This window comes from Mesitornis unicolor, unplaced genomic scaffold, assembly GCF_000695765.1.
Source record: "Mesitornis unicolor isolate BGI_N332 unplaced genomic scaffold, ASM69576v1 scaffold8942, whole genome shotgun sequence".
Lineage (NCBI taxonomy): Eukaryota > Metazoa > Chordata > Aves > Mesitornithiformes > Mesitornithidae > Mesitornis > Mesitornis unicolor.
In genome coordinates this window covers 45,789-70,165 of record NW_010167085.1, presented here as the reverse complement: position 1 = coordinate 70,165, position 24,377 = coordinate 45,789, and the positions used below count along the sequence as shown (strand labels likewise).

At 36.3% G+C, this 24,377-nt stretch overlaps 1 protein-coding gene across 1 annotated transcript; it reads right to left on the bottom strand.

Moving 5' to 3' along the window:
* Nucleotides 1–11,684: 11,684 nt before the first annotated feature.
* On the bottom strand, nt 11,685–19,684 carry KERA (keratocan). The gene is made up of 4 exons (XM_010178556.1): nt 19,625–19,684; nt 19,410–19,504; nt 17,200–18,092; nt 11,685–11,874 (listed from the first exon to the last, which is right to left on the bottom strand). Exons 3-4 carry the CDS (start codon nt 18,083–18,085, stop codon nt 11,702–11,704), a joined length of 1,059 nt encoding a protein of 352 aa, XP_010176858.1. The 5' UTR covers nt 18,086–18,092; nt 19,410–19,504; nt 19,625–19,684; the 3' UTR covers nt 11,685–11,701.
* Nucleotides 19,685–24,377: the final 4,693 nt, after the last annotated feature.

The window sequence follows — 24,377 nt, the reverse complement described above, 5'->3', positions numbered from 1 at the left end:
CAGCAGGAGACTGGGGAATCCTCACAATAGAGGTTAGAGATCAAGTAGTGTGAATAAATTCACTTGTCTAAGGAAAATGAGCAATGAGAGATCAGCAGGGCATAGAAGAGAGTGAGGGAAGGACTGAAGAATGACCTTAAATGTAAGAGGATACCCAGGAACTGATGTTACTGCTAAATCCATAAATAAGATGCTGAACCACCAGTTGCTCACATGATGATTTTCTGGAAGGAAAATAGAAATTTCAGTTTATCTTTGTTATACGGACATGTGAAAGTGCATCTCATTTGTAATCTCTAATATTCATAGATTATGTCTTCTCCTTACTAAAGTCTGAGGAACATAGACTCAGCTGCTAAAAATAATGAGATTTTCCCATCAGAGTGCAGATTAAATGAAAGTTGAGCCCTGAACATTTTATGGTGGTTTAATGAGAGCTAATACACAGGCATGATATCCCAAAATTAAATACAAATTAAAGCACAGTGCAGCATTCCTTGTAAAGCTCCATTACTGAACTAAAGCTATCTCTGAGGTAAATAATTTGGAGCCCATGGTGACCTTAGTCTGCTGCAGAAAGTCCTTGCTTTCATTTACACCTCTGAAACACCATTAACAAAGGCAGAGTTTGGCCCACATGCTGCTTTAAACTGAACTTGAGGACAGTAAAAGAGCCAGACATTTCTATCATTAAAAAGAATCCTGCTGAGGGAACCGGCCTGTTTTGGTTGCTACTGTATAGTGCCAATGACTGTCACTGTATCAACTGCTAGAGAGAAAAGTTTCTGTAGGACTTTCCGCAATAGAGTTTGAAATGGTTTCATTTAAAATAACTCTGTGTACTATGTCTGCAACTTTAGATCGTTGAATAAAGATAATAAAAGGGAGCAAAGAAGAACTCCTTAATATATTGTCTGAGAAGAATAACCAAAGGCAACAAAAACTTTCCCTTTGGCAGTTATTTTTTTCCCTTTTACTCCGTGAAACATGAGAACTTTTATTATATAAAACTGTGCTTTCCTGTGAATTTTTCCTTTAAGCTTGCCAATAAGAGATGATGAATTAATTCTTTCCAGATATTCATTTGATTTAATATAATTTATTTCATGTGGAACAGAATGGGATAAATGGGCATAGGTCCTAGAATATCTATTCTTTTTCACAAATCCTTAAGGGTACATTTCATGGAATCACAACATATTTTTTGGAATTAATTCTTGCACTAATTATGTGGTGTTTATATTGAAGATCATATGGGGTGTGTCCTGTGTGCTTAGTTCTGGATTTAGCTTTGTTTTAATGAACAGAGATGTATGCTTGAATTGAAAATACTATTTAAAACAGACATATTTGAATAACAACCCCCCTTGCCCAGGTTCTCGAGACACAGCTGTTACTATTACAAACGCAGAAGCTTTCATGTAGCCCATTTTCATTTCATTTCTCTTGGATTATTTCCGGAATAGCTTGAAGCATTGATTATGGTTAAAACCTTCATTTTTCTCTAACTAAAACCAGTTTCATGAAAGGCTTCATTTCATAATATTTTTTATTCACTTTTGTGCTTTTCCCTCTACCCTGTGTCTTATATGTATGCAGTATGTTTCTTTTGTGTGCTACAGGTATATATTTAACTGGAAAACAACAAACTTAAATGAGCATATGAATCACTCAATTATGTGCTATTGACACAAAGAACAACCCTACCACTGTGGGATTCTGGCAAGATGTGGAGATGTGAAGGGGGAATGCTTGATCCAGAACAACATTTTTTTTTCTTAACTAGATTATCTACTGAAATAAAAATGCAGTTGTGTTAAGGTTAAGCCAAAAAGCAATACTGTGGATAGAGGGGTTTGATATCAGAGCTGAAGAGTCTTCTCAGCTTTTCTTCCTGTTTGTCACTGAAATTCAGCCCTCAAAATTTATCTCTTTTTGCAGTCTTCTAGGTACTGTTAAAGTAGAAAAAGACTGAGAAATTCACACAATTTTCCTTTTACTCCTTTCTTTACCCTTCATTTTTTATTAGGAGCCCATAAGGTCACCCTCACTATCTGGGACCAACTCCTTTACTGAACTCATAGTCCAGGGTGAGAGAACAGCTGAATTTTTTTGCTATTGCTGCCATGGCCATTTCAAAACAGTGCTGCTGTTTTCACTGTTGAATTGTTGACTAGAATCTGTTTGGGACCAAAGTAACCAATCTATCCATATGATAAGTGATTCACTGTTAGTTTCCTTGAACCTGAAAGGATGTAAAATCAGATGTTTATCTGCCATTTAAAAAAAAAAACCACACAAAAAACAAAAAAAACCAAACAAACAAAACCCAGAACCACAAACAAAAAGAAAACAAAACAAAAACAAACCAAACAAAAAACCAAACCAAAACAAAACTACAAACCTGAAAAATATTTATCTGGAAAGGTAACCTGTTATTCAGTGAAGAAATTTCTGTGAGTTGGATTTCTGATATTCTGCAATCTGAATTTAAATTTTAATTTGGTCCATATTAATCAAGATTAAGTATCCAGTTGTCTACCTGATATGAATAAGCTGAATTTGCAAAGCCATCTCATTTACAAGAGTAGAGATGTAAAAAAATTTATGATTAACCAGTGCTGGGACTGTACTTAGAACTACTTTAAACGTGGTTTTTATAACCATCCAATGATGACTTTTTCCTTTCAGCATAGACTCTTTTTTTGTGGTATTCCATGAAAAAAATAGGACTTTTTAATTGCATGACTTTAAGTGGAGGCTAGCAAGAAGCAAAACCTTTCTTTGTGCTTGTAGTACATCTGAGCCATGATTCAGCACCTGAAAGTATTTAAGGGGCCATAGCACTTCTGAAAAACCCAGCAAGTTAGAATGCCACTGAAAATTAGTAGACCATGGATCTTATGTCAGCCAGTGTCTGAAACATTAGCTGATAAAACTAAGCCCATGGAGAAGCATATGGTTTACAGGATAAAGATTAAGCCTGAGAACTCTGCAGAGTTGATCTGCCAGCTGACATTGCCTCTTCATGTGGTTTCCAACAAATCTTTAGCAAAATTCATGGTTGTGGCATATTACCATATTCCTTCTGGAATTTATTCTAAAAGGCAATTCCACATCAGCATGAAACAGTGCACAGAATACAGTAATGCATGATCTGAAGAAAGCTCATGGGTGTTATATTCACATTGACACAGTTTGTGTTTGGACTGGGCTCAAATTTTGGATTACATATTACTCACAGTGCTTTAGATAGCATTACAAATATTAAACACTTACTATTAGCTGTTGCTGTCCCGCTGGTTCCCAAAAGAAGGAATGCTAGACTAGGCTGAGGCGTTATAAATCTCAGGTGTTAGGAAAGACTACAGCACTGCTACAAGAAGCACTGTGGGCCAGTAGTTTCCAAGCTTTCAGGCTCTCTGTCTTCCTCCCAAAAATCATCTGAGCTCTTTGTGTGTCCTTCCCCCTCCTTTTACTCTCATGCAAAGGGGTGCCCCAAAAGGCATCTCTCAAGTGTCCTTCTTTTAATTTCTTATTTTCATTCCTCCTCTTTTATCTCCCCATCCCAAATTCCTTCTTTTCCCTACTTAGTCTTCTTTTTCACATCTCTTATCCTGTCTTTTCTAGTATGTGACTTCTTTTGTCTCCTTCCTTATCTCATTATGGTTATATTGGTGACATGACAATTGTCAAATAGAGTTGTTTTGTTACTTGGCCAGGTACTGACCACAACAAAAGCCTTTTCATATATACAAGAGTATTGTGTAAAATTGATACTAACTACAGCTGAAGGTCTTTCACAGGTTTTTGAGATCTCTATGAATTGAACAGGCAGTTTTTCCACAATTACAGTACTGTAAAAGAGCTTTTTTTTTTCCAAGTGGAAAAGACCATGAATGTGGCAAAACCTAATATGCCTTTCTAAGTAAAATATACTATCTACAGCCCCTTTGGCTGTAATCTTTTAACTGATTTCCCATTTGTTCACATGATCAGGCTTTATCAAACCACTTCCCTTTCCACAGTTTGTTTCTGCTCACAGTTCAGCAACAGCTGACAACGTAACTCCATGATCCTGTGATGCAGAGGGGGAAGCACCACCTAATCCTGGTCAAGGGCTGTATGAGCTAGCTAATTTGCAGTGCTTTCAGCTTTTTTTTTTTTAGCTGTAGAAAGCACAGAGCTTCAGCATGTCCCACTTATCTTTAGACAAGTTAAGAGGCTTTGATCTGAGGGCTTACTCTCTTGAAAGAATAGGAATTTCCATTCCCAGCAAGCAATTAGACTGCCATGGCCAGCTTAGGTGATTGCCAGATCTTCAGGCATTTTGTTGAATTTGAAAACAGTCTTAAAATTAAAAAAAGAAAACAACTTTCTCTCATACACACACGTCAGGGACAATTTAGAAATTTTGAGTGTTTTCAGTTCAATGGAATGGAAATAATATGAAATGCATCTCTTAGCAGATCACTGTGAAAACATTTATCTAAAACATTTCAAATTGTCTGCTAATGATAAGATATGCTTGTTCAAAGTTTATTTGCTTTTAAATAAGGCACATGAATTCATCAGAACTGTTGTGGAAATGGTTTCTTAAATGATGAAAACACTAACGAAAACTGTAGGAGTATTTGACATAATCTCCCTGAAAACAGTAACAGCTTTCAAAGGAGAGGTGGGTTTTTTTGTTGTTTTTCTTTGTTTGTTTGTTTCTTTTTTAAACAAAGTATATGTTTACATGAGCTTTCAGCAGCACTTACAGCTGGGCTGTGCCTGAAGTGCTATGTTTAAATGGTTTTGGAAGACTTGGAAGAGCTAACTAAAGACTGTTTAGACCTGATCCCAATGGTCAGTATGGGAAAAAACCAATGTCACAAACCGATCTGTGTCACCAACCTACTGTTTACCTCTGAGAAGGTAAACAAGAAAGGAAAAATCATTTCACATTATCAGATAACTCTGCAAGTGTTAAGTCAGTCATTGCAATCAAAAGAGTTAGTTCTGGGAGGAAAAAAAAAAGATTCCATTTCATCATTCACAGCTTCCCACTGTTTCTTTTCTCTGAAGTCCCTCTGGTTTTATGCCTTAGGAGCAATCTGCCCAAGCTTCATGCATGGGTTTCCAAAGATCTCTCTCCCATCTGCATCAATGAGTTGAAGTAGCATGACAGAAGAGACAGCTGCATCATTACATGGACTGAATGACTAATGCCACTGAACCAGGTGAGGCTGAGGTAATGACAACATTAAAATTGTGTTCCTCAGGTCACTGGTGGTAGAGAATTTCAGCTTTGGTTAAAAAAAAACAAAACAGTGTCATTTTAGTCCTGTTGTATATGGATAAAGTATGAATTCACAAACCCTATGAATGCTTAAAATCCAAAAGTTAAGAAGAATTCCCTATTTTTAGGTTGCCTTTTTTTCCCTCCTCTTTTGTTTAGACATCCCAATTTAAGACATCTGGCTCACGTCTCCAGTCACCAGAGGCTGCCATGAAAATTTCCCCAGCCAGACCAGGATCTTTCCTTCCCTTGCTCCTCATTCAGCCTCCAGACTCCCCTGTGGGAAGAGAAGTGCAAGAACTGGGGTGTTTTTTCTCCAGCTAATTCATGGACATTCAGATAGTTCAATTTGCATGGATGAAAGGAAACATAAAAAGGAGTGAGGCAATTACTTTAGAAGTTTATTTGCCCTCCAGAGTGCATGGAGCTCCCACCTAAAGGGTACTGTTTGCTTGACACATTTAAGGTTAAGGTCTTTTGTAAAAAAAAAAAAAAAAAAGGTGTTTCAGAGAGCATTTCTGTGTAACTGATGATGGAAAGCATGACTTATATATCAAGAATTTAGGATTTTTTTCCTAAATTTTATAGAATTTTAATATATTTTTATAAAATACAGGTACAAGTGTGCTTTGAGGAGAATAAGAAGCATGCATAATATTGCAGATGAAATAATTGTCAGTATTCTTTAGTACTTGATATGTCTGTTATGTGATCCCAGACAAAATGCAAATATAAAAAAAAATCAAACAAACAAACAAAAACCCAAACAAAAACAAAAAAGAAAAAAGGAAAGCATGAAAATCTTGGCTCTCCTTTTTGTTTGATGGTCAGACCAGCATAAAAATATTTATTTTTATTTGACTAAAAATTAAATATTTTCATCTTCTTTTCTTATTGAAATGGAAGATAGACTTCATACCATCTGTATATGGTGTATTTTAAATTGAATGTTAAAGAACTTACATAAAACCAAAACAAACACATAAATGCCTAGCTTTTTAAAAGATCCAAATCTCCATGACCTTCAGAGTAAATCACCAACAGATTTCACTTCCCCATTTGGCCAGGAGTTCAGAGGCAGGTAATTTGGGGGCCCTGTGCCTGGCAGCTTTCTCAGAAAAGACATTTTAGGTGTAGTTCCTGCCTGTTCTGCTGCTAAGCAGTGTTAAGCGGGATTCCTATCACCCTTTTTCATTTGAAACAGTTCCAGTCATTAAAAGAAACAAATCTTAGGGCTCACGAAAAAGAGTGAACCTCTAGTCTGATGCTCCAAGCAGACTTCTCAGAGAAAAAAGTCTACACTCCAACTCATTCTGGTCCTGTTTCAGACAGGGATTTGAGCCTAGATCCTATAATACCACGAAGGTTGTACTCACTGCCAGGACAGAGAATCAGCGATTATTTCAAGTCCTGAAACAAAGTAGAGCATCACAAGGAGATTACTCTCCTTGAAACAGGATTCCTCATAGTAAGAGTATGATTTCAGAGAAATTCCAGAGTAGCATATCATGCTAGATGGATGTTTTAGCAACAGAATTAACAGATAAGAAGCATGAGCACTGTTTTGGTTTTGGGTTTTTTGTTGCTGTTGTTTTTTTCCCCCTGTGGCTGAAACTATTTGCATATCTTTTCTGAATTTACTATGAATTAATAAAAACTGTGATAAAGCATTTTAAATGAATAAATGATTTATTGAAAAAGCCTAGCTTCACTGAAAGCTGCTGATTCCATTTGTGCCTTTCATTGCCCCAGCCTGTAATTAGGAACAGAGGATTTTTGTGTAAGATGCGATTCTAGTTTCTTCACTAAATTTCCTACAAAAAAAAAAAAGACTAGGAGTGAGGAATGGAAGCCTTGGAAAAGAGATTTCCAGATAAACCCTGTCTAGATGACAGCAGCAGTCTGGGTCTGTGCACAGGCGTAGGAGGAGGTGCGGATGCTGCGAGCGGCGGGGCACGCTGTTTTGCTGCGGTGCATGTGCACTGTCCCTTGAGAAAACCAGGAGCAGCTGAGCTGCCAGGAACGAGTTGAAATCTGAACAGCCATTAGCGCAGCATGCATAAACACGCTTCAGCTAAAAAATACACTGAAGAAAGAAAACTAAATCAAACTTATAGGCAGATAGGTTGGTCAAATTCATATGCTACAGAAACTGAGCCAAACCAGTAAGATGAATACTCAGGCTGTCAGTGACAGTGCAGGGGTTTACTGTATTGGAAAGGTTTCAAGTTCATTACAGTCTAGATTTGTTTGAATGAGCACTGACAGAGCAAGCACAGGACCCAGAAGCAATATTACCTTCACTAATGAGGAAGAAGAAAAATTAGCTAAGGCAGAGCATGGTGCGAATGATGCGTATTGCTTCATATGCTTGACCTGAAATGGTTACTACTATTCCTGAATATTATTACACAGACAGTGTGGTGCCTTGTAGAGCTATGCTTTATGTTTAAATGGACAAGCAATTCTGGGGAAATAAATACAATTATGGAGGAGACTTTCAGTCAAGAGGAGGATGTTTACTTACTGACTTCAACAACGCCAAAGATCCTCTGCCACATGTGGGATCTTAGCCTTTCAACAACCAGCAGTTTAGGTGTTACAGTAATCTGATTCTAGATAGATAACCAAGCTACCTGAAATTTAATATCAGCACATATTTTTTCTAGACTGCTAAAACGACAGCAAGGGTTTGTGGCAAACACTGGAAGCCATTTGTGTGCAGCAAGGGTGAGTGGAAATCCCTCCAGTGACACAGGATACATGTTGGAGTCAGTAATTACAAACATGCAAACTGGATTTCTAGTTGTCTTCCAAATTTTTATCTTTTAGTGTTTGTGTTTCTTCAGAAAAGTGTCATACAGGCTGCTGTAGTGACTGGCATCTCTGTAGACAGTCGTTGTGGTAGTGTTTTGCATTAAAAATGTTGAAGAAAGTGGTAGCAAACTGCTTGGGATATTGAGAAAGAAACAGAAAATGGCTGAGTATAGTATGGAGCAGGGAGGTTCGTGCATATAGCTGAATTTTTAATTATACTGGCAGCATCTCTAAAGGACATTTCTTCCTGCAGAGCCAGCTGCATTATAAAACTACACACTTCAACAGAAGATAGATTCAACATGCAGCCTCCAATCAATCTGGCAGATGTGTCAGAAGCGTCTGGGTATTTCTCAGTTCTTGAGCCTCTCACTTTGCTTTCATGCTTTTCTTTACAAAGCTGCTGTCTGTACCCTGGGCTGAGGTGATAACACACTTGTGTTAACTGCCATAATTTAGAAATTAAGTCATATGTAATGTGCATTTCTGGCAAAGCACTAGCTGTCTGTGGTTTGGTTAATGATTGACCACAACTGCAGTTCTTAAGGTGGCCTGCTTTGTACTCAACTTCTCATATTTCTTGCAAATATCTTTGTTTCTGTACATCATATTCCATTTAACACTGTTTGCGATGGGCTCTAATTAATTAAGTAAAACAAATGTCAGCTTTATGAAGGCAGCTGTGGGTTCGGACAGGACAGCTGAGAGGTCTGTTCCTCTCTGCTTGCTGTGGAAGAGACTGCAATTTTTCCTGAATCAGGAAATGCCAGTGGAGTCTTTGACCAGTCTTAGGTTAGGAAGAATTAACATCAGACTTTCAAGCACAGTGGTGCTTTTTACATTGTTTTAGGGGCCCTCTTCACAGGCAAAAGGACATTGTGTTTTACATTTTCCTTTATAATCTTCTAGCATAACGAATAGATTGGATGAGGTGTGGCTGAAAGCTTACATCTTTTAGTTCCACACACTAATGCAATTTAGGCCTGCTGTTGGAATCGAGGGGAAATTTCACCAACTTTTCCAGAATATTTAAGAACATTAAGACTGTTGCAAATAGAGACGTGCATACGGTAAAGTTGCTCAACCCCCAGCAAGGGCCAAGTTACCTTGTGAAGGTCACTACAGTGCATAACTATTTTTCATTCTACTTCATACTGCTGGTTATGGGAGAGGGAATCAAGATGGGACAAATTAGCCTAAATGAGGATACTTAGGATTTTCTTTTTATTAAGCAGTTCCCAGATGTGGAGTCAGCAGTTTGCATCAAAGGTGCAGAATACAGAGCACTTGCAGGCAGCAGGAGCAACTCTTCAGCGAAATAAAAGTTTGTCCAAGGATGTATCATGAATTTTTGTCTTCACTCATATTAACTCGATTTGACAGGGAGAAGTCTTGAGCATCCATCTGCATGTGTCCAAAGGTTGTTCCACAAGATACTGCTGACCGTTGAAGGACTATATCAGGCCAACTGGTGGAAAATAAATGTTAAAAGTTATTTCATCAGACTGTGGGCCCCTGATTTCATCACATAATCCCTTATCAAGAAAATTAAGTACCTTGATGCTCCAGTGTCCTTATATGAATTTACATATCATCCCTTCTCATATATAAGCTTTACAACTCTTTGGGGAAGGCTTAGTCTTTTCTGTTTTGATGTGTATATAATGCCTAAAAAGTAATAATTTTTGTCTAGAATTTCAAAATGCTTTGCTGTACGTTCAGTTAAAAATGTAAATAACGTTAATAATGCGCATATATTTCTGTGAATAGTGACCTTGAAGTACGTATATTTGTAGAAATGAATTTCCAAGTATAAGCACATAATCATTGTTATAATTTAATTAGTAGTATTGTCACATTTTGTTTTTCAAAAAAATAAATTACTATGCTATTACTGATTAAAGAACATAACTAAACATGCATACATACTGTAGAGACTATTTAAATCTGTATTTTTTCATATAGGGTGAACACAGAGGTACAGAAATACTTTGCTAGTAGGGCAGGAGTTTCTCAGCAATCATGTGAAGAGAACCACAAAAAATAATCTTTCTGTGATAAGATTTCTGAATGAGATATTGCTTTACTGGGTATCTATACTTGACTGTTTACACAAATGCACTGGAGCAGATTAATGCCTGATTTTCAGATAAAAAGAGATTGAATTTTAGAAATTGCAGTTCTCAACCCTTTTAAAAATCTGCTTTTATACCACATGCATAGTCTTTAAATACTTGTTACTGAGGCCAGTCTTAAAATGTTAGAAATAGATGCAAGCCATCAAAAAGCAACTAATTGCTTCTATCTACAAATACAAGAAGACTAAAATAATATCACTGTTAGATAGTCTGTTGTGCTATCAGAAATAAAAATGTCACACTCTCCCAGTGAAGAATTGACTCTAATATTCAAGTTGTGTATTGAAATGCCAATACTTTCTTATTATACCAAAAAAAACCAAAAAAAATTAAAAAAAAACGAAACAAAACAAAACCCAACCAGATTTTATAAAAACATGCCCGCTGATATCTCCCTTGTTAGTGAAGTGTGAATGTGCTGTATTCTAAATACCTGGACTTCTTTAAAATCCAGTGTTATTAAGTGTGTGTATATGAGCCAGCAGATAGCTAAATACTGCTCTGAGTTGATTATATTTGCTTGCACTGATACAATTCCTATACAAATATTTGGCTATTCAGTAAACAATTGAGGGGGAGGCAGGAAGTATATATCTCAATTTTCTATTTATCACCATTATATTAACTAGCCATTCCATTTTTTGTGAAGTACCTAGTCTGTGAAATATGCTCTTGTTTTTATATGTATGGAAGCTAAAATGAACCAAATATTCAATGACTTTCCCAAAGCTACAAAAAGAAATGGTGCCAAAACTAGAAATGGAATACTGAAGAATGAATCAGCAGAAAATTGGCACTTTGATAAACCAAGATTTCATCCCATGTTCTCTTGTCCCTGGATTTGAGTTGGATCAGTGTATTCCATTTCTGAAATCACACACTAAATGAATCCATACAACAATGTATGTGCAGCATATTGCTTTGGACCTTGAGCCTCACATACTTCATGACTTAAAAGTATCAGTCTTCAGAGGATGACATCAATTTATGAGTTATTTACATGTTAAGTGTTTGTTCACCATTAGTCACTATATTAAAAAAGACTGGGGCAGTTCTGATAACTTGTAGTCATGCAACTCACAATTTTTCTAGCATATATATTTAGCTCAAATATTAGTTACTATGTAACAAAATTAGGAAAATATCATTTGTAGCATTGATGTTAACAGGATAGACATTATAGGCAAGAATTTGCTTTGGAATATTTGAGATCCTACACAGATGATTTTCAACACATTTGTATTAGGAATTCTTAATTAATTTTTTTAGCACATTTCATGTCTATCCAAAATAGCTTCTGAATGAAGAACAATCTCTTCAGCTGTAGAAAAGATGCAAGCAAAGAAAAAAATAGGGTCAAAATAAAGCTGTTACTTCTTGATTTATGAGTTAGAACAAGTTTCATTCCAGCAAAACTTGTATCTTAGCACTCTCACAGCACGAGAATGATGCTTTGAAATCATTATATGATAACAGCTTGAAGTAGCCGGAAACATATCATGATGTCCAATGGGATTGGAGGTTGAATTTCATTTCCATCCAGACGAAGGTAGCGGAGGCGAGGAGTGTTGCCATAAAAACCATAGTCTTCTGCTATGGCAATGGAGACTGGGCACATCTGAGTACCATTGACACCTGAAAATGTAGATCAACATGTTAGGTAATTTCCATGGGAATGGTTTATGAAGATTAGAAATCAAGTAAAATAGGCTTCCACAGGTATTTGTGTGGAAGGCACTTGCTCTTATCAGAGTTGGAAAATGCCAAATTAACAATTAACTGCTTTTTTTCATCAAACAAAAAAGCATCTTAACATAATGTAATCTAGAACAGTGAATCACATATTTCATGTGCTGCAAGTATGAATAAAGGCCACTAGGTATGTAATTTTATCTTTGACAGAGAGGAAACTAATTTATACAACTACCGGGTGACTGTTCATTGAGAAATACCTCTTTGCCCTCAGAGAGAGCAGGAAAAGATTAATGCTGAGGGATTTTAAATATCTTACTGCAATGACAGTACATTAATTTTAGCTGATAATATTCCTCACATTCAAAAATGATAACAGTATTTAATCAGAGGAGCTTTTTGTATAGTGTCTGCAGCTTTTAACATCTGCAGTTTTCTGTTCTCTCAAATTCTTCAATACAGTTGGTTTTCATTGCAAGTATAATTGTGCAATGGGATATCTTTCATCCTAATCTGAAAGAAAACAAGTCCTTAAAATCCTTTATAAATCACACATAGCTTGTTTTAGTTCAAATAAAATTTGAAACTAGGACTTAAATCATTACCCATTTTCTTAAGGATTGAATAGGTTGGGCTCTTTACATTGTCTCCCCAAAACTGCCTCTGCACTGTCACTTGGCTAAAATGTTTTTCACATCTTGTCTTCAGTTCTTGAACCATGAGGCTACTGCTACCCTATTTCAGTTTCAAAATGGCCTTATTCTAGAAAAAAACTGAAGTGGTGCTTGTTTGTCAAAGATGTCAAAGTACTTTGACCAAATTATAGTACTTAGTGATTGGTCTGACTGCTTGAGCATCCTGTTTGCCCCAGACTACCTGCAGAAAGTAGTTGAATAGAAAATGTCTATGTTAAACAGTTTTAAGCATAGTTTTTTGACCACCGCAGAAATAGGAAAAGAAAAGCTTTCTATCAAATGTTTTCTTCCCTTATATTTAGCAATGATAATATGCACAGATCTTTTGATTACAATCTCCAAAACTGGTTAAACATTATGACAGAAAAAAAACCCACTTGATTTTTTCCCAAAAGAAAAAAAATCACTCTGCTCTGATGAACTGCCCAGATGTTTGCAGCACCTTGCAGGTAGGCTTTATCTTTGTCATGGACACTATATAAATAGATCCAGTTGGACAAGGCTTAAAACTTTTTTCATATCCGTGTTATAAAAACATCTTTGCCTATGTTGTGAAATTTGATGTTTTTAAAGGGTTTGATATTCTTGGAAGAAGCAAGCTGAAAATTATTTTTATGTATCAAGCTATGAAGCAGAAAGCTTGAGAGTGAGCTTCTATTATGAAAGTAATTATTAAAACTTTTACAAGTGAGTCAATGCTATGTAGGAGAAAATATCTGCCTTTTCAGGTCACATAGGATTTCAAAGAGCACTACTGTCCTTAAGAGACAAGACTTCTTCACGTGTGTTCTAAATCTCTGTGTTCTCTGGCCTAGAAACTATCCCACTGCACTAGTCTTCACTGGGTTAATTACTCCAACCTTAAAATGAGGCAGCAGTTACCGAGCCACAGGCCACCTATGAAGAAGTAATTTCCTGATGATGTGTGGTATGAAGTGGTTTGCGTTTTTTATTGTTCTCTTCCCACAAACAGTAAATTGTAAAACCTAAAAACTATCAGAGGAGTAAAAGGCTCTCTCTCTCTTCGCTTGCAATCATATTTATGGGTATATCGCAGATTTTTTCTTAAGCAGGAAGGACAGGGCAATCCATTTACATGGGGACATCTCACGCTACCTAAGCTGACCCATGTAAAGAATAAGTGTCAGTTTAAGTAAACCATTTAGATTCTGTTTATGAACTCTGGAGAGAGGTGAACACTTCCAAAAAGTGATTCACAGCTCCTTAAGATGGGATGATTTTCCCTCTGCAATTGTGTATCTATTTCCATTAACTGACTAGGTGGTATGTAGAATTAACCCAAACTAGATACAAAATATGGGATGGTTAATTCAAACAAGATGAATCCCACCTGTTGTCAACGGTATTGTTAAGTGGCATAATATTTAATGATTCTGGAGCTGCTGTAGGGGATTACTGCAGAAGAGGTCCTCATTAATGACTGATACTGTATGTCTGCTGAAGAACCACAGAAGATCCTGTTTCTTTTCCAGTAAAATTCATAATTTAGAAACATTTAGAAAGTTGATCTCCAAGGTAGATGTGTTCTGACATATATGAGTGAGAGTATTTATATACTATTCTTATACCCTTTAGCTGCACCCACTGTGGTCCAACTCAAATAGTTGGACTCCCTTTCTCCTTTTCATATAAAATTTAACTGCAGCAGACATGGATTAGCCTATCTCTTTTAGCAAAGAAGCCAGTACTAGTTATAGTGCAGGAGTATGATAGTAGATCAGGATCTGTAACCTCAGTAATTTCTTTCCAGATATCATATAATGAATTCTGATAGACTAGCATTGCTACTTGGCCCAAGAACTTCTCCCTTTCTTCACACATATTCCATAATAATGAGGAGGAGCTATGCCAGTGTCCTGGTATTCCTCTGAGGGAACTTACTGATGGCACCTGCTTACCCTTGCTTGCTTGCTACATCATTGTTTAATGCCTCTTTTTGCTTCCTCTAATACTCCCATTTCCATCATTCAACATCTCCCCAGAGTCTTGCATCCGTATCTCATAAATAAATATTTAAACATGTGTGTTAAAATGCCATGGAACAGGTGTGGTGTGTATCTGTTGTAGCCATAATTAGTTTGGGGTTTATGTTGATTTTACTTCCAACTGTCAAGTACTCTTTTTCTTTTGTGCATTGAGATCCTTGGGGAAGGGACTACAGACAAAATCCTGGTTGCACTGAGACCAGTGATGAGGCTGTCATTGACTTCACTGGGCTTCAGGATATTGCCTTATATCTTCATATATGGTTTCTGAAGAAATAAGGCCTTGGACTTACATGAAGAACTGATGTTATACAATAACATAAAATAAAAACCAGGCAAATAGTATTTACATAGAAATTTTGATGTCTGAGCTCTTCCAATGCCAGCAGTGTAACTATGAACGTCTAAGAGAAAATAAAGCAGCAATAGTCAGGTGTGCACAGTTATCTGAAAATTAATTTTATAAAAAGGGCTGATACTGCACAGGTAAAAGTAAACTTTCAGAAAGACTTTTGTGGAGAAACCAGATTTTTACAGTTATTTTTCCTTCAAATCCTTTACTTTGGTTACCTTAAAGTAATGTCTGATCTTAAACTTCCTGCATTTAAGAAGACGAAAATATCTGCAGAATTAATGCCACATCTTATTACTCTTGCCTGATAGAAGTACATTCCTTGTTTGTGATCCTAAAGACCCTTTGAGATAATATCTATTAGAGCAGTGTCTCATGGAGACTTATGTCTTTATTCCTTACCTCTTGAACAACTGCACTATGTGATAGAATGTGCATTATGTAATGCCTGTATTTCATTTAAGGTGTCAGACTTACTGTTTTAACATCTATTTGACTACTTTATATGTATTTTCTAAGACTAAAAACTTTTTTAATTAAGAGCAGTGTTGTGCTTAAAGTAGTAATGACTTTTGAAAAGTGGTAAAGGCATTAAGGAATACAAAGCTTGTGGAAAGTTATTGTGGTTTAGGCTCATGGCTACCCAAGTGTCATTGCCAAATGGGACTTGAGTTTGCAGATACTACACAGGTTGATTTTCTTGGGTTTAACCTTTTTCAAACTTATTCAGAAAAGGAAGACAATTTGGCAGCTCTTTAAATGCTCTACCTAGATGCAAAGTGTTTCTTAAACTGGACAGGTTACATTCTGTTTATCTCAGTTTAGTATCCACATAACAGTGACAGGAGATAAATTCTGCACCTGAGGCCCTGCAGTGAAGCAATTAAAATAAATCCCTTTGTAACCAGTGGGCAATGAAATATGAACAGTAACAACATACGTCATAAACTATAACTCTTAGCTGCTAGACTTCTCGCAGGCCCCTTGAATATGTGCCAGTTGTACAAAATTTCATATATTTGTTTTGCAAAATGCAGTGAATTAACCTAAATTATTAATAGATATATTCCTTTGATATATCCTTGTTTATTATTTTTAGTATATTTGTGAACTACAGTGACACAAAATAGAAGTAAGGAACAATATATTTAATTAAATCACCATGCGATGAAGACAAATTTAGAGACTTAGCTATCTTCTGTGTGATGATGGATAGCAAGTCATCACTTTGATTTTGGCTTCTGGCATGAAACAAAGGATTTAAAGTCTGCAGGACTCACTGACCAAATACTTTACCCAGTTATCCTAAACACTGCATCCTTGCTGTGCCTGGATGAATCTGGGAGCAGCGCTAGAAACAGAACTATATCATGACAACAAGTTTCAATTGCTTTGAGTACAAAACCGTGTCTCGTTTAGACAAAGTAGAAAATGGTAGAAGACATTTTTGGAGATAAGCCTACATAAATGAAAAGATTTTTCATGAAGAGTAAATCCAAGTGTCAGCATTTTGTGCACAGTAAACAAAAGATGAGGAGGATATTCAAGACTGAAATAATCAATATCCACATTCTAATTGGTCATATTGAAAACAGATCATGTTAACTACAGCCAACATTTTATTCTCTTTTAAGGATACCTCATATTAAGCTCCTACTATGTAATTCAGATGGACAGTGAGATACTCAGAAGAACTGAGCATACAGCAACTCTGTTAGTTTAGTGAAGTCCCTAAGCTGCCCAGGAACTTCAAAAATCTGAGTCATACAAATGTGGATTGATTATCCTAACTTGTTGCATACACTTTTTTTATTCTTGTTTCTTGCTTATTTACTCCTGGCCTTTCTGTGGGAAACGTGTTCCCACAAAATGGTTACTGGCATGTATATAGCAAAACGTGAGTGCACAAATTCTCTTTAATCAACTCATATTTCTGATCTGCTTGCAAAGTGTTGTTTGTTTTGTTGCTTTGTTGTTTGTTTGTTTGTTTTTCTGTATGCATATGAACAGATTTCACATGTGGTATTCCATGCACGTATCTTGGTTGTCGTATTTTAGACCTGACTTGAAAATTGACCTGTGAGGTCATCTTGCTGATCTCCCTATAATCTACAGTACATTTTTAACCTCTTTCAAAGAGCATTTTTTGTAGCTAAGTAGACAACTAAAAATATTTAGGTTGTGGTGAGATCCCACACTGATGACACACACTTACTTTTGATTCTGTTGTGATCAAGGTGAAGGTGCTCGAGTTGAGCATTGATTGGTGGAATTTTAGTGAGCTGATTGTGAGACAGCTGTAGGTCTAGAATAGACGAAACATTAAACCCATTTGGAGGAATACCATCATCAGATAGTTTATTGTAGTTCAGCCTAAGGAAAGTCACTTTGGGTATTGCACTGAAGTAGTTTTCTGGTATCACTTCAATGGAGTTGTTGTCCAAAAACAGCTGCAGTGTGTTAGCTGGAATACTTAAAGGCATTTTCTTGAGTGAATTTTTTGCTATGTTGAGTTGCATAAGATTATTGAGTCCTTGAAAGGTGTCACTTTGAAGAGCGCTGTCCAACAAACTGTTGTGGTGCAGATCTAACATAGTAAGGTTTTCCAAGTTGTTGAAGACTCCTTCTGGGATTCTGGAGATTTTGTTTCTAGCCAGTCTTAGCTGTTCCAGGCCCACTGGTAATGGGGCAGGCACCTCTTCCAATTCATTATCTTCAAGGAATAAGTAAAGCAGCTTTTTCAACTTGCTCAGCACACCACTCTCAATTCCACTGTTGGTAATCTTATTCTTGTTCAGATTTATCCATCTCAGATGAGTGGCATTTACAAAAGGCTTCTCTGAAACTGTTTCAATTAGATTGTTTTGAAGATAGAGGTACCAAATTCTTGCTGGGATTGCAGGTATTTCTTTAAGTCCTTTGTTATCACAGTACAATGCATTGGGGAAACTAGGAGGACAAAAACACTCTCGTGGACACTCAGAAGTGTAGTGAGACCAATGCTCAGGATCCAGCTCATCATAAACTTGTCTCACAGTTCGAGCCCACACAGAATTGACCAAGAATAAGAGCAAAAGGCTTGTATAGACTTTTAGAGTCATTGTTTGCCTTGGAAGGGGAGAAAAACAATTAGCTGTCTCAACAGTTGTCTCTAACAGCACACTAGATTAACAAAGCAGTATTACATAGAAAACAACATTTCCTTTATAAGCACCCAAATTCTATCCTCTATGGCATTACTTATGGCATGTTAAGGAAAAACAGAATAGTAATATAATATCTATATAAACTATTCAGTGCTATATGCTGGAGAACATTTTCCTGATTCAACTTAGACTTCACATTGACTACTGGTTTAGCTGACGTTCATGCAAGTGTCATTTCAAAGTACCTAAAAATACAGACCATTTTTCTGACATGAAGTCAGTGCTCCTTATTAATTTTTAAAGTTTTCCTGTACAGAGCTATAAACTAGTTAATATAATTTATCATCTTCAATAAAGCTATCTACAATATGATGATATAAATACTACTGTACTCAGTGTTCTTCCTTTCAAAATTAATCATACCCCTTTTTCTGTTTTTCCCCTCTCTTAAATTATAATGGCATCTGGATCAGATTTTCTAGTCTTTTATCATCACAGAACAGTGAAAGATCAAAGAGTGTTTTAACAGCTGTTTGTTGGGCATGTTCTTAAAAAGCTTAGAGGGAATATGTCTGAGTAATCCATTCCCCTCCTCATTCACTCTCTTATATCCAAAATTATAAATTTTCTTCTCTAAAGCAAGGAGCCAAAACATATGCCTGATCTAAATTGCACAAAAACTGAGTCCTAACCAAATTATATCGCACGCACTTATGCATCTTGTATATATTTTACCTACTTAATTATTTGCTTTGTTTAGCCTCTTCCACCATTAAATGATGAACAAAATCGTCACTGACAGTTTACTCCAGCAGGAAATATTTGTGTAACACAAAAACAGTACTTCACAAACTTTATTATCTTGCTTGCTTTCTGATGAAGACAAGCAGCATTTTGCAAAGCAGAGGAAAAAGACTGATAACTGAATTTTCTGGTCAAAATTAGGAGGTTAGTTTGGCAAAAATAGTGTTTAAATGAAGAGCAAATTCTCTCATGCACCAGGATTTATGCACCAATAAAGTTAAGAGCTCAGTTAAGTTGCTGTATATGATATGTTGTCATTTAATTGTTTTCAGCATTGTTATTAGCAGTAACAAGTGCAATATCCTACAGATCTTCCAGCCTCAGAAACTGCTATCTGGGAGCATTCCAAAAAAGGACAAATAAAATATAACTAAAGAACAAGATCTCTAATTTACACAGTGAAATGACACCTTCTCACTGTGTAAATATTCATAACCTTAATAACAGTTTTAAAAAGAAACATAAAGTAATTTACCTTGTTAGTCAAGTTCCGGGAGCTATCTGAAGCCAGTTAGAAATCACTGTAAATTCACAGCTTTTGGCTGCTAACCGCTCTGTTTGCTTCCTGTCCTCCTAAGAATTAATAGCATATAAAACTTGAAGTGCATGCTAGCATTCCCAGATGTATTACCATACACACCTTATTAGCTATTGTCTCTAATTTGACATTGCTTTAGAGTTTAGGCTTACCTCAGCGTTCTTGGATGATCTTCGCTTTCTATTGGTCACTGTTGTTAGACTGTAATAGCTTGAGTCAGGCTACAAGCCGTGTTCTATGAATACAGCCTAATATATACGCATCAGTGGCTACAGCTTTTAACCCCTAAAATAACTAAGGCACCTCAGCACCTAGGGAGGAAAAGACAGGAAATCCTGACTTTAATATCAAGCAGCCACAGAGCTGAAGGCATTTGATTTTTGTGTTTTAGCAGATGAGAGGAATTGGTCTAGATGAAACAGGTAACACAGAAGGTACCTTTTTTCTAAATTTTTGTCAAAAGATGTTTTACATACAAAGCTCGCTTATATCATAATGCATTCTCATAATACCTGAACTGGCCACAAAGAATTAAAAACAGTGCCATCTGTTTCTACGGAAGTGTTTTATTTGATTTTTATCAAATGCAGATGCTGCCATGCCATTTAAGGATGTAATTCTTGATTAGGAAAAGAAGATAGCAAAAGCATTTGCTAAGAATTTTTTAATAATGTATTTTCATTTCTCTATAGATTAAACCATCCCTTTTCCTTTTTGTTCAGAGAGATATTTATATGTTTTTCTACAAAGTTATCATACTCTCCAGTGCCTCCAGCAGTGAGGTCTGTTTCTAATTATCAAGGCAACAATTAATTATCTTGTTTTATCATTGATCAAAAGTAAACTCTTTCCAGCGAACTTGCTGTCCAAGCCATAGACACATATTTCTCACATTAAGTATTTTGGAGGATTTTTGTTTTCTTTTGTAGTCCAAACTTAATGTAACAACTTAGTATCAGGAAAGCTAGCCATGTTCAAAGCTAGAACAATAGCATAAGTATATTAAGGAAAAAGCTAACGAAAATGCTGAAAACATAAAATATATCTTGGTACATTTTATGAGTTTATTTTAGTTATAAAACTTATTTATATATTAATTCTGGTTAATCTGATTTATTTTAATAATGAAACTTCTAACAACTTCACAATGTTTAATACTTTGCTTCCTGAACTAAGAATCTCTTAAAAGAAGTTTAGAACCAGAGTAGACAAAAAGATAAGGAATCAAAAAAGGAAAGCAACCTTTAACTGCATAGACAGTTTCCACTGACTTCAGCAAGGTTAATGATAAACATGTAATAAAATTTTGTTCATAGGTGTATGTTTGTACTATCTTAATTTTTTGTTTAGGAAAAAAAGCATCATTACTACCATTAATTTTACATGGCTTAAGTATGTGCTTAAAAATAAAACAGGTGCTTACATGCTTCACTTTGATAGAACTCCAGCCCCTTCAACATCTCTTAGAGATTATTAGGGCTTTCTTATAGGCCAGGTATAAAATTGATTCATTCATGCATACTAAGATGAATTACATGAAAATAATTTAGATTTATGCCTAAAAATAAAGTTTCTAGCTTTAAGCAGAAGTACTAATTATAAGCACAAAAATTAGATGTAATATATTAACCTTCTCATTATAAGTTTAAACACCTAGGCCTTACAACTTTGCTTTTGACCTCCTGCAGCAGATGTGGTGCCACGTACTAATGACGAGGAGGCTTTTCATATGAAGTCCACAAAGGAGAGGTGAGAAGGAGCAGAGGCACCACTGTGTGAAGGTTAAAATAGTTCTGTGTTCAGCTGTGAATGATTTAAGGAGGCTTCGCCATGAAAAGTGTGTCTGTGATTCTTGAGAGAGTCAAGCAGTGCAACATAAAATTGGTTTGAATTTGTGCTAAATCTTCACAGAGGGTGCAGAGAGGGTATGGAGGCATTGAGGTCTGTTCACCATTAAAGAAGGAGCCGAGACCTTCATGAATGTTGCGCTGAAAGATTTAAAATTTTGAGTCTCGGTGACAGCTATCTGTTGTGACACACTTAAATGTAAGTTGCCAGATGCTGCATATGTAACAAAAAAAAGAAAGATTGATTTATCTTATGCTTCATGGGGGTCTTAATTTACCCTTTAACCTGCTAATCATGTGCAGATGTTTGTTATGTTATCAAAGAAGTCACTGGGAGGGACTTGCTGATTACCTTGTGACAGGCAGTGGGACTCTTTGCATGAACTACTACTGTTCAGCAAGGGAGATGCACATTAGAGTCTGCCCTTTGTGGATTTGGAGGCTAGATATTTGATCCTTATCAAACACATACTCTGCCATCCCATTCAAAGAAGCAGTTCTTCACTAGGAGAAGAAAACAGCAAAAAGATTTGCTAACTTTCTCAGTAATGTGAATTTTCATTTCTTCTGATGTAAACAAAAAGCAGGAAAGAATGTAGTGTGATGTTTGTAGTATGTATTCTCACATGCACTCAAAAGTTTTGGAAATATCTCTGCAGGAACAAATGATTGCTTGGGTGTCCAAGCAGACTTTGCAGAAAGACAGCTTTCCATGAAACCCTCAATATTACACGCAAATTCTCTGTCATGCATTTGTTTTGTTCAGTCCTTCATCATCTGGTGTTACTATGTATTATTTAAAGGGTGCAATATATGGTGATAAAGTTTTATAGACTAATAAAACACCACAGCCAAAATTTTCAAAAATGACTAATGGTTTGGGAGGGTTTTTGTTTTAAGTATCCAACCTGAGATCTTTCCAGGGCCTTATTGTCAGTAAGACAGAGCTAAGAGTTTTGTGTTAATGAGGCCATTTTAAATTTGTGAAGTTGAGCAATCTAAGGAAAATATAGGTGAAACACAAAGTGCTCCTGAGATCACGGTCAATCTCCCAGAAAGTAACAGTATCCAAAATATTTGCATAATAATAAAAGGAAATGGAAAAATTATTTCAGTAAAAATACTGTGAATGCCTGCTTTGTGAATTTTGGAGACCTTTTAAAAGATACTGTTGATAGCATTCTAGTTAGAGGAAGATGTCTCAAGCTACTACAGAATATTTCTCCATGTGTCTCCTGGCAATCCATGTTGTTACTCAATGTAATAAGAGAATCTATATTAAAAAAAAAAAAATCAAAAATTGAGGAGCACCAACAACTGCAGAGGGTGGTAACATCTCCTTAAGCTGGATGAAGTACATGCTCGAGACTAGACAACCTACAAGCTTGAGAGAGACTAAAAGAGCTAAAAAGATTAGAACAACCCATTGGGAGAAGATATGGACAGCTGGGAGTGCTGTAAGAGCTGTTGTTCTGTTTCAGTGTCAAAGTTGCTGATGATGAAAAAATGCATTGCTTTCTTTCAGTAATGGCTGCCATATGTCTCAGATTTAATACAAAGTCAAGTCTGTTAAACATCAAGCATGTGTATAGTTCATCACCAGTAAATCCAAGCATATGCTGCAAGTAGAGCTAATTCACAAGGCCTGCAGATTGCTCAGTTTAGCAAAGGCTGCAATCCAGTGTGTCTAATTTGGGTACTACTTTACTAAAATGCTAGGTGTCTTGCTCCAAAGGACAATCAGTTTGTCTGAAGCATGCTTTTAAATTTGCTTCCTCGTGACTAGAGAAAAGGTGATGATTCAAAACGTGAATGAGATTAAGTCCAGTTTATGTACCCTTCACCATATATTCTACTGGTATATGACTCCAGACAGCCATGCAGCCCATACTGTTCATATTTACTCATTATTCAGTCTGCCTCTTTCACTTCTGAAGATTGGCTTCTAGTGGTAATCTCTCTTTTTTGCATTGCCACTTGAAACGGAGAGTAGGCAGCTCTGAGTTTTACTCAGAGTTGGAAAGACAAAACTCTGATTTCCAAAAAGATTTCCAAACAGTTCCCTGATCACCATACAGTGATATATCCCAATTAATAATATCTGCTACTTCTTTTAAAAAGGAGCCACAAAAAGTCGGCAAGACCAAAGAGTCTAAAATAAAGCAGATGAGTGAGCCCTTCAGGCCAGCCCAAAAGACAGTGCAGATGGATCAAAAGGGGTAGCACAGATGTTCCAGACTCTGCTCCTATGAACCCATTTTAGTCTACATCACTCCTGATGAAAAACAAAACTAAACTAAAGAAACAAAACAAAAACCCACAAAAACCAACCAAACAACAACAAGAACAACAAAAAAAAAAAGAAAAGAAAAAAGAAAAGAAAAAAAACCCGCAAACAAAAAAGACAGATTTAGAAGAAGGAACTCTGCATCTCTCCTAGAAGACTAAAATTGCCTACATGGACCTCTCAGTGGAAGAAATTGCATCTTTTATTTAAGCAGGCACCTCTGTGCATATGCAGGCAGCTAAAGTATAGGGAGTTTACCTGGGGAACTTTCAGGTTAGATGAGGAGACATTGTTTAAAGGAACCCTAGAGAATAGTTGAACCGGCTTAATTTGTAAAATGTAAATGTCACCTGAGCTCTTGTTTATATAAGATTTAAGAAGATGAGATCATATTCTAAAAGTCCTGAAAAAAATTTTAGTAATTTACTTTCTGCACACCTTCACTCCCTTGTGAAAACCACAGTGAGAACTGAGTAGCTCTGCTTAAAGAGTTCCTTGCAGAGCAACACATTTCAGAACAAAATAACTATGGAAAAGAGCTCAGCTTTTACGGGAAATATAGTGCTCTCCTGAATATGCTTCATTAAGGAGTTTTTTGGCTGTCTGTTCTCTTTCTCTCTCTATTTTAAGTTCTTTACCACTGTGACGCTGTAAATGTTCCATGACACAACGCCAAGATCTGGTATTTATCTTGGCTAGCTAGGTTTAGTTTACGTACTATGTAAATGTGGCTGTCAGTCTCTTACCTTTATTTGTTTTCATGCCCTCAAC

Coding starts and splice junctions, on each gene's coding strand:
- KERA (XM_010178556.1), bottom strand. CDS start 18,085: ATGACTCTAAAAGTCTATACAAGCCTTTTGCTCTTATTCTTGGTCAAT. Junction 11,875..17,199: donor TGATCACAACAGAATCAAAA/GTAAGTGTGTGT, acceptor CTACATTTTCAG/GTGTCAATGGTACTCAGATG.